This window comes from Salvelinus namaycush, unplaced genomic scaffold, assembly GCF_016432855.1.
Source record: "Salvelinus namaycush isolate Seneca unplaced genomic scaffold, SaNama_1.0 Scaffold1293, whole genome shotgun sequence".
Taxonomy (NCBI): domain Eukaryota; kingdom Metazoa; phylum Chordata; class Actinopteri; order Salmoniformes; family Salmonidae; genus Salvelinus; species Salvelinus namaycush.
Window position 1 is genome coordinate 50,001 of NW_024058001.1, and position 17,340 is coordinate 67,340.

Sequence of the window (17,340 nt, forward strand, 5' to 3'; positions counted from 1 at the left end):
TCACAGTAGATCCTCCAATCTAACCCCAGTCTAACCCTGGTCACAGTAGATCCTCCAATCTAACCCTGGTCACAGTAGATCCTCCAATCTAACCCCAGTCTAACCCTGGTCACAGTAGATCCTCCAGTCTAACCCCAGTCTAACCCTGGTCACAGTAGTTCCTCCAGTTTAACCCCAGTCTAACCCTGGTCACAGTAGATCCTCCAATCTAACCCCAGTCTAACCCTGGTCACAGTAGATCCTCCAATCTAACCGCAGTCTAACCCTGGTCACAGTAGATCCTCCAATCTAACCCCAGTCTAACCCTGGTCACAGTATATCCTCCAATCTAACCCTGGTCACAGTAGATCCTCCAATCTAACCCCAGTCTAACCCTGTTCACAGTAGTTCCTTCAGTCTAACCCCAGTCTAACCCTGGTCACAGTAGATCCTTCAGTCTAATCCTGGCCACAGTAGATCCTCCAGTCTAACCCCAGTCTAACCCTGGTCACAGTAGATCCTCCAATCTAACCCCAGTCTAACCCTGGTCACAGTAGATCTTCCAGTCTAACCCCAGTCTAACCCTGGTCACAGTAGATCCTCCAGTCTAACCCCAGTCGAACCCTGGTCACAGTAGATCCTCCAGTTTAACCCCAGTCGATCCAATCTAACCCCAGTCTAACCCTGGTCACATGGTCCATGCTTTCTTTTGATCTGTAAGCTCAGTTACCATATTCATTCATATGTCTCTTTTCTCAAGATCCACAGTGTTCAGAGCCCCTGATGTCTCCGGGGGGGGGGGGGGGGGGTGCTTGTGTGTCTGTGCTTGTGTGTCTGTGCTTGTGTGTGTGTTTCAGTGGCTGTGTGCTGAATATTCCAGTGCCCCTCTCTTACCTCCCTGTCCCTGTCTGAGCCACACGAGCCTCATTAGAGGCTCTGTACACTGGGGCTCTGAACAGTTTCTCTCTACATAGAAATGTTTCAAATCTACATCAAACACACATAGCAGATTTGCAGCTCAGAGGCGGGGGAACTGAGAGAGAACTGAATGTGTGTACAGTGAGGGAAAAAAGTATTTGATCCCCTGCTGATTTTTCTACATTTGCCCACTGACAAAGAAATGATCAGTCTATCATTTTAATGGAAGGTTTATTTGAACAGAATAACAACAAAAAAATCCAGAAAAAAACGCATGTCAAAAATGTTATAAATAAGTATTTGACCCCCTCTCAATCAGAAAGATTTCTGGCTCCCAGGTGTCTTTTATATACAGGTAACGAGCTGAGATTAGGAGCACACTCTTAAAGGGAGTGCTCCTAATCTCAGTTTATTACCTGTATAAAAGACACCTGTCCACAGAAGCCATCAATCAGATTCCAAACTCCCCACCATGGCCAAGACCAAAGAGCTCTCCAAGGATGTCAGGGACAAGATTGTAGACCTACACAAGGCTGGAATGGGCTACAAGACCATCGCCAAGCAGCTTGGTGAGAGTGTGACAACAGTTGGTGCGATTATTCGCAAATGGAAGAAACATAAAAGAACTGTCAATCTCCCTCTGCCTGGGGCTCCATGCAAGATCTCACCTCGTGGAGTTGCAATGATCATGAGAACGGTGAGGAATCAGCCCAGAACTACACGGGAGGATCTTGTCAATGATCTCAAGGCAGCTGGGACCATAGTCACCAAGAAAACAATTGGTAACACACTACGCCGTGAAGGACTAAAATCCTGCAGCGCCCGCAAGGTCCCCCTGCTCAAGAAAGCACATATACATGCCCGTCTGAAGTTTGCCAATGAACATCTGAATGATTCAGAGGACAACTGGGTGAAAGTGTTGTGGTCAGATGAGACCAAAATGGAGCTCTTTGGCATCAACTCAACTCGCCGTGTTTGGAGGAGGAGGAATGCTGCCTATGACCCCAAGAACACCATCCCCACCGTCAAACATGGAGGTGGAAACATTATGCTTTGGGTGTGTTTTTCTGCTAAGGGGACAGGACAACTTCACCGCATCAAAGGGACGATGGACGGGGCCATGTACCGTCAAATCTTGGGTGAGAACCTCCTTCCCTCAGCCAGGGCATTGAAAATGGGTCGTGGATGGGTATTCCAGCATGACAATGACCCAAAACACACGGCCAAGGCAACAAAGGAGTGGCTCAAGAAGAAGCACATTAAGGTCCTGGAGTGGCCTAGCCAGTCTCCAGACCTGAATCCCATAGAAAATCTGTGGAGGGAGCTGAAGGTTCGAGTTGCCAAACGTCAGCCTCGAAACCTTAATGACTTGGAGAAGATCTGCAAAGAGGAGTGGGACAAAATCCCTCCTGAGATGTGTGCAAACCTGGTGGCCAACTACAAGAAACATCTGACCTCTGTGATTGCCAACAAGGGTTTTGCCACCAAGTACTAAGTCATGTTTTGCAGAGGGGTCAAATACTTATTTCCCTCATTAAAATGCATATCAATTTATAACATTTTTGACATGTGTTTTTCTGGATTTTTTTGTTGATATTCTGTCTCTCACTGTTCAAATAAACCTTCCATTAAAATTATAGACTGATCATTTCTTTGTCAGTGGGCAAACGTACAAAATCAGCAGGGGATCAAATACTTTTTTCCCTCACTGTATACAGTATACTGTATACGGTGTGTGTGTGTGTATACAGTATGGTGTGTGTGTGTGTATACAGTATGGTGTGTGTGTGTGTGTGTATACAGTATGGTGTGTGTGTATACAGTATGGTGTGTGTTTACAATATGGTGTGTGTTTGTGTATACAGTATGGTGTGTGTGTGTGTGTATACAGTATGTTGTGTGTGTGTGTACAGTATGGTGTGTGTGTGTGTACAGTATGGTGTGTGTGTGTGTGTGTGTGTATACAGTATGGTGTGTGTGTACAATATGGTGTGTGTGTGTATACAGTACGGTGTGTATGTGTATACAGTATGGTGTGTGTGTGTATACAATATGGTGTGTGTATACAGTATGGTGTGTGTGTGTGTGTGTATACAGTATGTTGTGTGTGTGTGTGTACAGTATGGCGTGTGTGTGTGTGTGTGTGTGTGTATATACAGTATGGTGTGTGTGTATGTGTATACAGTATGGTGTGTGTGTGTGTATATATACAGTATGGTGTGTGTGTACAGTATGGTGTGTGTGTGTGTGTGTGTATATATACAGTATGGTGTGTGTATACAGTACGGTGTGTGTGGGTGTGTACAGTATGGTGTGTGTGTTTATACAGTGTGTGTGTGTGTGTGTATATACAGTATGGTGTGTGTGTGTACCCCCTGTGGTGTGTGTGTTTATACAGTATGGTGTGTGTGTGTGTGTGTGTGTGTGTGTGTGTGTGTACAGTATGGTGTGTGTGTGTACAGTATGGTGTGTGTGTGTGTGTACAGTATGGTGTGTGTGTACAGTATGGTGTGTGTGTACAGTATGGTGTGTATGTGTGTACAGTATGGTGTGTATGTGTGTACAGTATGGTGTGTGTGTACAGTATGGTGTGTATGTGTGTACAGTATGGTGTGTATGTGTGTACAGTATGGTGTGTATGTGTGTACAGTATGGTGTGTGTGTGTGTGTGTGTACAGTATGGTGTGTGTGTGTGTGTACAGTATGGTGTGTGTGTGTGTACAGTATGGTGTGTGTGTGTGTACAGTATGGTGTGTGTGTACAGTATGGTGTGTGTGTGTGTGTGTGTGTGTGTGTATACACAGTATGGTGTGTGTGTGTGTGTACAGTATGGTGTGTGTGTGTGTACAGTATGGTGTGTGTGTGTGTGTGTGTGTGTGTATACAGTATGGTGTGTGTGTGGACAGTATGGTGTGTGTGTTTATACAGTGTGTGTGTGTGTGTGTGTGTGTGTGTGTGTGTGTGTGTGTGTGTGTGTGTGTGTGTGTGTATATATACAGTATGGTGTGTGTGTGTATATATACAGTATGGTGTGTGTGTGTGTGTGTGTGTGTATATATACAGTATGGTGTGTGTGTTTATATGAATGATCCTATTCTCCCCTCCCTCTTGGCATCTGGGAAATCAAGATGTTTCTTGCTTAACATTATAACATGAAGTGAAAAATATATCTTAACAGTTGGTTTTGGACAGTTGGTCTTGAGCACAGAAATCCACATAATTTGGCACAGCAATCTCTCTATCACAACACGCACACTAATAAACCGCTGTCTCAGAGGGGTGTCGACTCCTGTCTGATTTGATTCAGTCTCCAGTTCTGTTTCTCCATTAGACTGAATTGGACTCCACGGTTGTAGAAACAGATTGATTAAGAGGGAAACCTGGGCTGCATGTGTGTGTTGTCATGCTGAATTCTGCTGCAACACATCTTAACCTGTGAATAAGCACCCAATCAGATGGCACAAGGCCTCGGGCGTCAGAGAGAGAGAGAGAGAGAGAAATTGGCTTCTGTTGGGTTTAATAGAGCGAATCTGAATTGTCTCAGACCCACGGATACACAGTGTGTGGAAGAGAGAGCTGGTGAATATGTTAGCAAGTGTTGTGGGGCGTGTGAATTAGAGGTCGACTGATTAATCGGAATGGCCGATTAATTAGGGCCGATTTTCAAGTTTTCATAACAATCGGAAATCGATATTTTTGGACACCGATTTGGCCGATAATTTTTTTATTTTAATTGTAATTTTTTTTCACCTTTATTTAACTAGGCAAGTCAGTTAAGAACACATTCTTATTTTCAATGACGGCGGGTTAACTGCCTTGTTCAGGGGCAGAACGACAGATTTTTATCTTGTCAGCTCGGGGATTCAATCTTGCAACCTTTACAGTTAACTAGTCCAACGCTCTAACCACCTGATGACATTGCACTCCACGAGGAGCCTGCCTGTTACGCGAATGCAGTAAGAAGCCACGGTAAGTTGCTAGCTAGCATTAAACGTATCTTATAAAAAAACAATCAATCAATCATAATCACTAGTTAACTACACATTGTTGATGATATTACTAGTTTATCTAGCGTGTCCTGCGTTGCATATAATTGATGCGGTGCGCATTTGTGAAAAAGGACTGTCGTTGCTCCAACGTGTACCTAACCATAAAAATCAATGCCTTTCTTAAAATCAATACACAAGTATATATTTTTAAACCTGCATATTTAGTTAATATTGCCTGCTAACATGAATTTCTTTTAACTAGGGAAATTCTGTCACTTCTCTTGCAACAGAGTCAGGATATATGCAGCAGTTTGGGCCACCTGGCTCGTTGCGAACTGTGTGAAGACTATTTCTTCCTAACAAAGACAGCCAACTTCGCCAAACGGGGGACGATTTAACAAAAGCGCATTTGCGAAAGAAGCACAGTCGTTGCACGACTGTACCTAACCATAAACATCAATGCCTTTCTTAAAATCAATACACAGAAGTATATATTTTTAAACCTGCATATTTAGCTAAAATAAATCCAGGTTAGCAGGCAATGGCAGGCAACGGTTCCGTATTTCACTGAAAGAATAAACGTTTTGTTTTCGAAATAATAGTTTCCGGATTCGACCATTTTAATGACCAAAGGCTTGTATTTCTGTGTGTTATTATGTTATAATTAAATCTATGATTCGATATTTGATAGAGCAGTCTGACTGAGCGATGGTAGGCAGCAGCAGGCTCGTAAGCATTCATTCAAACAGCACTTTTGTGCGTTTGACAGCAGCTCTTAGCTGTGCTTCAAGCATTGAGCTGTTTATAACTTTAAGCCTATCAACTCCCGAGATTAGGCTGGTGTGACCGATGTGAAATGGCTAGCTAGTTTGCGGGGTGCGCCGCCAATAGCGTTTCAATCGGTGACGTCACTCACTCTGAGACTTGGAGTAGTTGTTCCCCTTGCTCTGCTGCTTTTGTGGAGCGATGGGTAACGATGCTTCGAGGGTGGCTGTTGTCGATGTGTTCCTGGTTCGGGGCGAGGAGAGGGATGGAAGCTATACTGTTACACTGGCAATACTAAAGTGCCTATAAGAACATCCAATAGTCAAAGGTATATGAAATACAAATGGTATAGAGAGAAATAGTCCTATAATTCCTATAATAACTACAACCTAATACTTCTTACCTGAGAATATTGAAGACACATGTTAAAAGGAACCACCAGCTTTCATATGTTCTCATGTTCTGAGCAAGGAACTTAAACGTTAGCTTTTTTACATGGCACATATTGTACTTTTACTTTCTTCTCCAACACTTTGTTTTTGCATTATTTAAACCAAATTGAACATGTTTCATTATTTATTTGAGGCTAAATAGATTTTATTGATGTATTATATTAAATTAAAACAAGTGTTCATTCAGTATTGTTGTATTTGTCATTATTACAAATAAAATAAAAAAATCGGCCAATTAATCGGTATCGGCTTGTGTTGGTCCTCCAATAATCGGTATCGGTATCAGCGTTGAAAAATAATAATTGGTCGACCTCTAGTGTGAATCCTCAAATGTTTGGGATGTTCTTAACCACATTATTAGAGTGATGTTGCACGCCACTGGATTCCAGATATTGCAGATTGTGATTGTGTTGTACAGGTTGTGGTTGTCTCTTATCTCTCCTGTAGGAGCTGAATGTTCTGCAACCTAAGGCAGGCTTCCGTCTCTGGCTTACTGCTGAGGTCCATCCCAAGTTCCCCCTCATCCTGCTGCAGTCCAGCCTCAAGATCACCTACGAGGTACAAACACTATATATGTACAGAAACACACGCACAGACACACAGACCCTGTCCATGGTAATACGGTATGTTGCGAGCCGTGTTTGAGTAAGACATGTAGCCCAGGGTGTGTGTGTGTGTGTGGTGTAAAACTTGTAGCCCCAGGAGTGTTATCTGTCTGAGACGTGTTACTGAGACGTGTTACTGAGGCGTGTTATTGGGCTGAGTGTATGCAGAGCCAAGAGAGGTCTGTTAGTCAAGCTAGGCCAGGCTATAGGGCTTACGTTCTCAAATGACCAGCTGTGCTGTTTGACAGCCCGGCGTTAAGGGACACACACTCACAGGGACACACAGGCCCTGTTGAGAAGTGGAGCACACTTGATCTCTCCTTCCCTCAGATGAGATTTTAACAGTTAAAGCCTGGATCCCAGCCCCTACTGCCATCCCTGTCCACCCTCCCAGCACCACATGGTAAAGCCTGGATCCCAGCCCCTACTGCCATCCCTGTCCACCCTCCCAGCACCACATGGTAAAGCCTGGATCCCAGCCCCTACTGCCATCCCTGTCCACCCTCCCAGCACCACATGGTAAAGCCTGGATCCCAGCCCCTACTGCCATCCCTGTCCACCCTCCCAGCACCACATGGTAAGGCCTGGATCCCAGCCCCTACTGCCATCCCTGTCCACCCTCCCAGCACCACATGGTAAAGCCTGGATCCCAGCCCCTACTGCCATCCCTGTCCACCCTCCCAGCACCACATGGTAAAGCCTGGATCCCAGCCCCTACTGCCATCCCTGTCCACCCTCCCAGCACCACATGGTAAGGCCTGGATCCCAGCCCCTACTGGCATCCCTGTCCACCCTCCCAGCACCACATGGTAAGGCCTGGATCCCAGCCCCTACTGGCATCCCTGTCCACCCTCCCAGCAGCACATGGTAAAGCCTGGATCCCAGCCCCTACTGCCATCCCTGTCCACCCTCCCAGCAACATTCATGCCCTCAGGATTGCCCTTGTTCTCTTTCTCTCTCCCTCAGGCTCCTCCTGGTCTAAAGAAGAACTTGTTGAGGACTTATGAGACGTGGAGCCCAGAGCAGATCAGTAAAGGTGGTCTGCTGTCCAGAGCCCAGTCCCTCTTCTGCCTCGCGTGGTTCCACGCTGTCTGCCAGGAGAGACGTAACTACATCCCCCAGGTACCCTAGCTTCTTATAAACTACATCCCCCGGGTAACCCCAGCTTCTTACAAACTACATCCCCCAGGTACCCTAGCTTCTTATAAACTACATCCCCCGGGTACCCCCAGCTTCTTATAGCATACATCCCCCAGGTACCCTTTACAAACTACATCCCCCAGGTACCCCCAGCTTCTTATAAACTACATCCCCCAGGTACCCCCAGCTTCTTATAAACTACATCCCCCAGGTACCCCCCAGCTTCTTATAAACTACATCCCCCAGGTACCCCCAGCTTCTTATAAACTACATCCCCCGGGTACCCCCAGCTTCTTATAACATACATCCCCCGGGTACCCCCAGCTTCTTATAACATACATCCCCCAGGTACCCTTTACAAACTACATCCCCCAGGTACCCCCAGCTTCTTATATACTGCATCCCCCAGGTACCCTATCACTTCATCAACTACACTAGTGGTTATAAATTAGTTGTGGTAGCCCAGCGGTTAAGAGCTTTGGGCCAGTAACCGAAAGGACGCTGGTTCGAATCCTCGAGCTGACTGTGAAAAATATGTCGATGTGCCCTTGAACAAGGCACTTAAATCCTGTAAATCACTCTGGACTAGAGTGTCTGCTACACGAATACCCCAGCAGCTTATAAACCTCATCCTTCAGGTACCCCAGCACTTTATAAACTACATCCTCCAGGTACCCCATCACTTTATAAACTACATCCCCCAGTTATCCCAGCACTTTATGAATTACATCCCACAGGTACCCCAGCACTTTATAAACTACATCCTCCAGGTACCCCAGCACTTTTTAAACTACATCCCCCAGTTACCCCAGCACTTTATGAATTACATCCCACAGGTACCCCAGCACTTTTTAAACCTCATCCTCCAGGTACCCCAGTACTTTATAAACTATATCCTCCAGGTGTACCAGCACTTTATAAACTACATCCCCCAGGTACCCCAGTACTTTATGAATTACATCCCACAGGTACCCCAGCACTTTATAAACCTCATCCTCCAGGTACCCCAGTACTTTATAAACTACATCCTCCAGGTGTACCAGCACTTTATAAACTACATCCCCCAGGTACCCCAGCCTCTTATAAACTACATCCTCCATGAACCCCAGCACTTTATAAACCTCATCCTCCAGGTACCCCAGTACTTTATAAACTACATCCTCCAGGTGTACCAGCACTTTATAAACTACATCCCCCAGGTACCCCAGCCTCTTATAAACTACATCCTCCATGAACCCCAGCACTTTATAAACTACATCCCACAGGAACCCCATAACCTTAGAAACTACATCCTCCAGGTACCCCAGCACCTTATAAACTACATCCTCCAAATCAAATCAAATTTTATTTGTCACATACACATGGTTAGCAGATGTTAATGCGAGTGTAGCGAAATGCTTGTGCTTCTAGTTCCGACAATGCAGTAATAACCAACAAGTAATCTAACCTAACAATTCCACAACTACTACCTTATACACACAAGTGTAAAGGGATAAAGAATATGTACATAAAGATATATGAATGAGTGATGGTACAGAACGGCATAGGCAAGATGCAGTAGATGGTATAGAGTACATTTACATTTACATTTAAGTCATTTAGCAGACGCTCTTATCCAGAGCGACTTACAAATTGGTGCATTCACCTTATGATATCCAGTGGGACAACCACTTTACAATAGTGCATCTAAATCTTTTAAGGGGGGGGGGTTAGAAGGATTACTTTATCCTATCCTAGGTATTCCTTAAAGAGGTGGGGTTTCAGGTGTCTCCGGAAGGTGGTGATTGACTCCGCTGACCTGGCGTCGTGAGGGAGTTTGTTCCACCATTGGGGTGCCAGAGCAGCGAACAGTTTTGACTGGGCTGAGCGGGAACTGTACTTCCTCAGAGGTAGGGAGGCGAGCAGGCCAGAGGTGGATGAACGCAGTGCCCTTGTTTGGGTGTAGGGCCTGATCAGAGCCTGAAGGTACGGAGGTGCCGTTCCCCTCACAGCTCCGTAGGCAAGCACCATGGTCTTGTAGCGGATGCGAGCTTCAACTGGAAGCCAGTGGAGAGAGCGGAGGAGCGGGGTGACGTGAGAGAACTTGGGAAGGTTGAACACCAGACGGGCTGCGGCGTTCTGGATGAGTTGTAGGGGTTTAATGGCACAGGCAGGGAGCCCAGCCAACAGCGAGTTGCAGTAATCCAGACGGGAGATGACAAGTGCCTGAATTAGGACCTGCGCCGCTTCCTGTGTGAGGCAGGGTCGTACTCTGCGAATGTTGTAGAGCATGAACCTACAGGAACGGGCCACCGCATTGATGTTAGTTGAGAACGACAGGGTGTTGTCCAGGATCACGCCAAGGTTCTTAGCGCTCTGGGAGGAGGACACAATGGAGTTGTCAACCGTGATGGCGAGATCATGGAACGGGCAGTCCTTCCCCGGGAGGAAGAGCAGCTCCGTCTTGCCGAGGTTCAGCTTGAGGTGGTGATCCGTCATCCACACTGATATGTCTGCCAGACATGCAGAGATGCGATTCGCCACCTGGTTATCAGAAGGGGGAAAGGAGAAGTTTAATTGTGTGTCGTCTGCATAGCAATGATAGGAGAGACCATGTGAGGATATGACAGAGCCAAGTGACTTGGTGTATAGCGAGAATAGGAGAGGGCCTAGAACAGAGCCCTGGGGGACACCAGTGGTGAGAGCACGTGGTGCGGAGACAGATTCTCGCCACGCCACCTGGTAGGAGCGACCTGTCAGGTAGGACGCAATCCAAGCGTGGGCCGCGCCGGAGATGCCCAACTCGGAGAGGGTGGAGAGGAGGATCTGATGGTTCACAGTATCAAAGGCAGCCGATAGGTCTAGAAGGATGAGAGCAGAGGAGAGAGAGTTAGCTTTAGCAGTGCGGAGCGCCTCCGTGACACAGAGAAGAGCAGTCTCAGTTGAATGACTAGTCTTGAAACCTGACTGATTTGGATCAAGAAGGTCATTCTGAGAGAGATAGCAGGAGAGCTGGCCAAGGACGGCACGTTCAAGAGTTTTGGAGAGAAAAGAAAGAAGGGATACTGGTCTGTAGTTGTTGACATCGGAGGGATCGAGTGTAGGTTTTTTCAGAAGGGGTGCAACTCTCGCTCTCTTGAAGACGGAAGGGACGTAGCCAGCGGTCAAGGATGAGTTGATGAGCGAGGTGAGGTAAGGGAGAAGGTCTCCGGAAATGGTCTGGAGAAGAGAGGAGGGGATAGGGTCAAGCGGGCAGGTTGTTGGGCGGCCGGCCGTCACAAGACGCGAGATTTCATCTGGGGAGAGAGGGGAGAAAGAGGTCAAAGCACAGGGTAGGGCAGTGTGAGCAGAACCAGCGGTGTCGTTTGACTTAGCAAACGAGGATTGGATGTCGTCGACCTTCAGTACAGTATATACATATGAGATGAGTAATGTAGGGTATGTAAACATAAAGTGGCATAGTTTAAAGTGGCTAGTGATACATGTTTTACATAAAGATGGCAAGATGCAGTAGATGATATAGAGTACAGTATATACATATACATATGAGATGAGTAATGTAGGGTATGTAAACATTATATTAAGTGGCTAGTGGTACATTTTTACATAATTTCCATCAATTCCCATTATTAAAGTGGCTGGAGTTGAGTCAGTATGTTGGCAGCGGCCACTAAATGTTAGTGGTGGCTGTTTAACAGTCTGATGGCCTTGAGATAGAAGCTGTTTTTCAGTCTCTCGGTCTCTGCTTTGATGCACCTGTACTGACCTCGCCTTCTGGATGATAGCGGGGTGAACAGGCAGTGGCTTGGGTGGTTGTTGTCCTTGATGATCTTTATACCCGAGGACATTATACACTACATCCTCCAGGTACCCCAACACTTTATAAACTACATCCTCTAGGAACCCCAGCAGTTTATAAACTACATCCCCCAGGTACCCCCCATCATTTTATAAACTACATCATCCATGAACCCCGTCACTTTATAAACTACATCCCCCAGGTACCCCAGCACTTTAAAAACGACATCCCCCAGGAAATAAAGCGTTCAACGCTATGTAAACTACAGTTCCCTGGAGTCATCCCCGTGCCTCCGATTAATGACATTCTACAGCTCAATCAATCAATCAATCAATCAAATGTATTTATGAAGCCCTTTTTACATTAGCCGATGTCACAAAGTGCTCTACAGAAACCCAGCCTAAAACCTCAAACAGCAAGCAATGCAGATGTAGAAGCACGGTGGCTAGGAAAAACTCCCTAGAAAGGCAGGAACCTACGTAGGAAGAAACCTAGAGAGGAACCAGGCTCTGAGGGGTGGCCAGTCCTCTTCTGGCTCTGCCGGATGGAGATTATAACAGTACATGGCCAAGATGTTCAAACGTTCATAGATGACCAGCAGGGTCAGATAATAATAATTACCGTGGTTGTAGAGGGTGCAACAGGTCAGCACCTCAGGAGTAAATGTCAGTTGGCTTTTCATAGCCGATCATTCAGAGTTAGAGACAGCAGGTGTGGTAGAGAAAGAGAGTTTAAAACAGCAGATCCGGGGGACAAGGTGGCACGTCTGGTGAACAGGTCAGGGTTCCATAGCCGCAGGCAGAACAGTTGAAACTGGAGCAGCAGCACGACCAGGTGGACTGGGGACAGCAAGGTGTCATCAGGTCAGGTAGTCCTGAGGCATGGTCCTAGGGCTCAGGTCCTCAGAGTGAAAAGAAAGAGAGAGAGAGAGAGAGAGAGAGAGAGAGAGGGAATTAGAGGGAGCATACTTAAATTCACACAGGACACCAGATAAGGGCCAACCAGGCAGGATATAACCCCACCCACTTTGCAAAAGCACAGCCCCCACACCACTAGAGGGATATCTTCAACTACCAACCTACTACCTTGAGACAAGGCCGTGTATAGCCCACGAAGATTTCCCCCACGGCACGAACCCGAGGGGGCCACAAACCCGGACAGGAAGATCACGTCAGAGATTCAACCACCTCAAGTGACGCACCCCTCCTAGGGACGGCATGGAAGAGCACCAGTAAGCCAGTGACTCAGCCCTCGTAATAGAGTTAGAAGCAGAGAATCCCAGTGGAGAGAGGGGAACCGGCCAGGCAGAGACAGAAAGGGTGGTTCGTCGCTCCAGTGACTTTCCGTTCACCTTCACACCCCTGGGCCAGACTACACTCAATCATAGGATCTACTGAGGAGATGAGTCTTCAATAAAGACTTAAAGGTCGGGACCGAGTCTGCATCTCTCACATGGGTAGGCAGACCATTCCATAAAAATGGAGCTCTATAGGAGAAAGCCCTGCCTCCAGCGGTTTGCTTAGAAATTCTAGGGACAATTAGAAGGCCTGCGTCTTGTGACCATAGCGTATGTGTAGGTATGTACGGCAGGACCAAATCGGAAGATAGGTAGGAGCAAGCCCATGTAATGCTTTATAGGTTAACAGTAAAACCTTGAAATCAGCCCTAGCCTCAACAGGAAGCTAGTGTAGAGAGGCTAGCACTGGAGTAATATGATCAAATGTTTAGGTTCTAGTCAAGATACTAGCAGCCGTGTTTAGCACTAACTGAAGTTTATTTAGTGCTTTATCCGGGTAGCCGAAAAGTAGAGCATTGCAGTAGTCTAATCTAGAAGTGACAAAAGCATGGATTAATTTTTGAGCATAATTTTTGGACAAAGTTTATGATTTTTGCAATGTTACGTAGATGGAAAAAAGCTGTCCTTGAAACAGTCTTGATATGTTCGTCAAAAGAGAGATCAGGGTCCAGAGTAATGCCGAGGTCCTTTACAGTTTGATTTGAGACGACTGTACAACCATCAAGATTAATTGTCAGATTCAACAGAAGATCTCTTTGTTTCTTGGGACCTAGAACAAGCATCTCTGTTTTGTCCGAGTTTAAAAGTAGAAAGTTTGCAGCCATCGACTTCCTTATGTCTGAAACACAGGCTTCTAGCGAGGGCAATTTTGGGGCTCCACCATGTTTCATCGAAATGTACAGCTGTCTATCGTCCGCATAGCAGTGAAAGTTAACATTATGTTTTCGAATGACATCCTCAAGAGGTAAAATATATAGTGAAAACAATAGTGGTCCTAAAACGGAACCTTGAGGAACACCGAAATTTACAGTTGATTTGTCAGAGGACAAACCACTCACAGAGACAAACTGATATCTTTCCGACAGATAAGATCTAAACCAGGCCAGAACTTGTCCGTGTAGACCAATTTTGGGTTTCCTATCCCTCCAAAAGAATGTGGTGATCGATGGTATCAAAAGCAGCACTAAGGCCTAGGAACACGAGGACAGATGCAGAGCCTTGGTCTGACGCCATTAAAAGGTAATTTACCACTTTCACGAGTGCAGTCTCAGTGCTATGATGGGGTCTAAAACCAGACTGAAGCATTTCGTATACATTGTTATTCTTCAGGAAGGCAGTGAGTTGCTGCGCAACAGCTTTTTCTAAAATCTTTGAGAGGAATGGGAGATTTGATATAGGCCAATAGTTTTTTATATTTTCTGGGTCAAGGTTTGGCTTTTTCAAGAGAGGCTTTATTACTGCCACTTTTAGTCAGTTTGGTACACATCCGGTGGATAGGGAGCCGTTTATTATGTTCAACATAGGAGGGCCACGCACAGGAAGCAGCTCTTTCAGTAGTTTAGTTGGAATAGGGTCCAGTATGCAGCTTGAACGTTTAGAGGACATGACTACTTTTATCAATGTGTCAAGAGATATAGTACTAAAACACTTGAGTGTCTCCCTTGATCCTAGGTCCTGGCAGTGTTGTGCGGTCTCAGGACAACTGAGCTTTGGGGAAATACTCAGATTTAAAAAGGAGTCCGTAATTTGCTGTCGAATGATCATGATCTTTTCGTCAAAGAAGTTCATGATTTATCACAGCTAAAGTGAAAGCCATCCTCTCTTGGGGAATTATACTTTTCGACAGTATCAAAAATACATTTAGGATTGTTCTTATTCTCCTCAATGAAGTTGTAAAAATCAGATGATGGAGCAGCAGTGAGGGCTCTTCGATACTGCACGGTACTGTCTTTCCAAGCTAGTCGGAAGACTTCCAGTTTGGTGTAGCGCCATCTCCTTTCCAATTTTCTGGAAGCTTGCTTCAGGGCTTGGGTATTTTCTGTATACCAGGGAGCTAGTTTCTTGTGACAAATGTTTTTTGTTTTTAGGGGTGCAACTGCATCTAGAGTATTACACAAGGTTAAATTAAGTTCCTCAGTTACAATTGAAGTCAGAAGTTTACATACATTTTAGCCAAATACATTTAAACTCAGTTTTTCACAATTCCTGACATTTAATCCTAGTAAAAATTCCCTGTCTTAGGTCAGTTAGGATCACCACTTTATTTTAAGAATGTGAAATGTCAGAATAATAGTAGAGAGAATGATTTATTTCAGCTTTTATTTCTTTCATCACATTCCCAGTGGGTCAGAAGTTTACATACACTCAATTAGTATTTGGTTGCATTGCCTTTAAATTGTTTAACATGGGTCAAACGTTTCGGGTAGCCTTCCACAAGCTTCCCACAATAAGTTGGGTGAATTTTGTCCCATTCCTCCTGACAGAGCTGGTGTAACTGAGTCAGGTTTGTAGGCCTCCTTGCTCGCACACGCTTTTTCAGTTCTGCCCACAAATTTTCTATAGGATTGAGGTCGGGGCTTTGTGATGGCCTCTCCAATACCTTGACTTTGTTGTCCTTAAACCATTTTGCCTACAAATTTGGAAGTATGCTTGGGGTCATTGTTCATTTGGAAGACTCATTTGCGACCAAGCTTTAACTTCCTGACTGATATCTTGCGATGTTGCTTCAATATATCCACATAATGTTTCTTCCTCATGATGCCATCTATTTTGTGAAGTGCACCAGTCCCTCCTGCAGATAAGCACCACCACAGCATGATGCTGCCCACCCCCGTGCTTCACTGTTGGGATGGTGTTCTTCAGCTTGCAAGCCTCATTATGGCCAAACAGTTCTATTTTTGTTTCATCAGACCAGAGGACATTTTTCTGAAAAGTACAATCTTTGTCCCCATGTGCAGTTGCAAATAGTCGTCTGGCTTTTTTATGGCGAGTTTGGAGCAGTGGCTTCTTCCTTGCTGAGCGGCCTTTCAGGTTATGTCGATATAGGACTCATTTTACTTTGGATATAGATACTTTTGTACCCGTTTCATCTCTAGGAGACAGAACGCGTCTCCTTCCTGAGCAGTATGATGGCTTCGTGGTCCCATGGTGTTTATACTTGCGTACTATTGTTTGTATAGATGAACGTGGTACCTTCAGGTATTTGGAAATAGGTGGAGGGAGTCTGGAAGGGCATCTAGGAATGTTTGGGTTGTCTGAGAATTTATAGCACAGCTTTTGATGATCCTTGGTTGGGGTCTGAGCAGATTATTTGTAGCGTTTGCAAACGTAATAAAATGGTGGTCCGATAGTCCATGATTATGAGGAAAAACATTAAGATCCACAATATTTATTCTGCGGGACACAACTAGGTCCAGAGTATGACTGTGGCAGTGAGTAGGTCCAGAGACATGTTGGACAAAACCCACTGAGTCGATGATGGCTCCGAAAGCCTTTTGGAGTGGGTCTGTGGACTTTTCCATGTGAATATTAAAGTCACCAAAAATTTGAATATTATCTGCCATGACTACAAGGTCCGATAGAAATTCTGGGAACTCAGTGAGGAACGTTGTATACGGCCCAGGAGGCCTGTAAACAGTAGCTATAAAAAGTGATTGAGTAGGCTGCATAGATTTCATGACTAGAAGCTCAAAAGACAAAAAACTCAGTCACTTTCTTTTTTGTAAATTGAAATTTGGTATCGTAAATGTTAGCAACACCTCCGCCTTTGCGGGATGTGCGGGGGATATGGTCACTAGTGTAACCAGGAGGAGAAACCTAATTTAACACAGTACATTCATCAGGCTTAAGCTATATTTCAGTCAGGACAATCACGTCAAGATTATGATCAGTGATTAGTTCATTGACTATAACTGCCTTGGAAGTGAGGGATCTAATATTAAGTAGCCCTATGTTGAAATGTCACGATCTCTTTCAATAGTGACAGGAATGGAGGAGGTGTTTTATTCCAGTGAGATTGCTAAGGCGATCACCGCCATGTTTCATCATGCTCTGGGACTGTTGTGGCCCACTAGAGCAGCCCCACTGATGTGTGCTTACAGTGTGTGTATAACCTGACCCTTTAGAAACAGGTCTCTGTCGTCTCTGCAGTCACACAGCCATCAGCAGAGCCTGGGAATGTTGTCTGTGTGCTCATAAAGAACACTAGCGTGCCTCTACTCTCTGTGTGCTCATAAAGAACACTAGCGTGCTTCTACTCTCAGTGTGCTCATAAAGAACACTAGCGTGCTTCTACTCTCTGTGTGCTCATAAAGAACACTAGCGTGCTTCTACTCTCAGTGTGCTCATAAAGAACACTAGCGTGCTTCTACTCTCTGTGTGCTCATAAAGAACACTAGCGTGCTTCTACTCTCTGTGT

General features: G+C 45.4%; 1 protein-coding gene across 1 annotated transcript in view; it reads left to right on the top strand.

Annotated features, from left to right (window-relative positions):
* Positions 1–14,117, top strand: part of LOC120036301 (cytoplasmic dynein 2 heavy chain 1-like) — a gene marked incomplete at its 5' end in the record, with an annotated part of 52,610 nt that extends 38,493 nt beyond the window's left edge. Inside the window, 4 exons of the mRNA XM_038982773.1 lie at positions 6,551–6,661; positions 7,675–7,830; positions 8,586–9,146; positions 14,076–14,117. Of these exons, the coding sequence (XP_038838701.1) occupies positions 6,551–6,661; positions 7,675–7,830; positions 8,586–9,146; positions 14,076–14,117 (870 nt within the window). The remainder of the gene's footprint in view (positions 1–6,550; positions 6,662–7,674; positions 7,831–8,585; positions 9,147–14,075) is intronic.
* Positions 14,118–17,340: the final 3,223 nt, after the last annotated feature.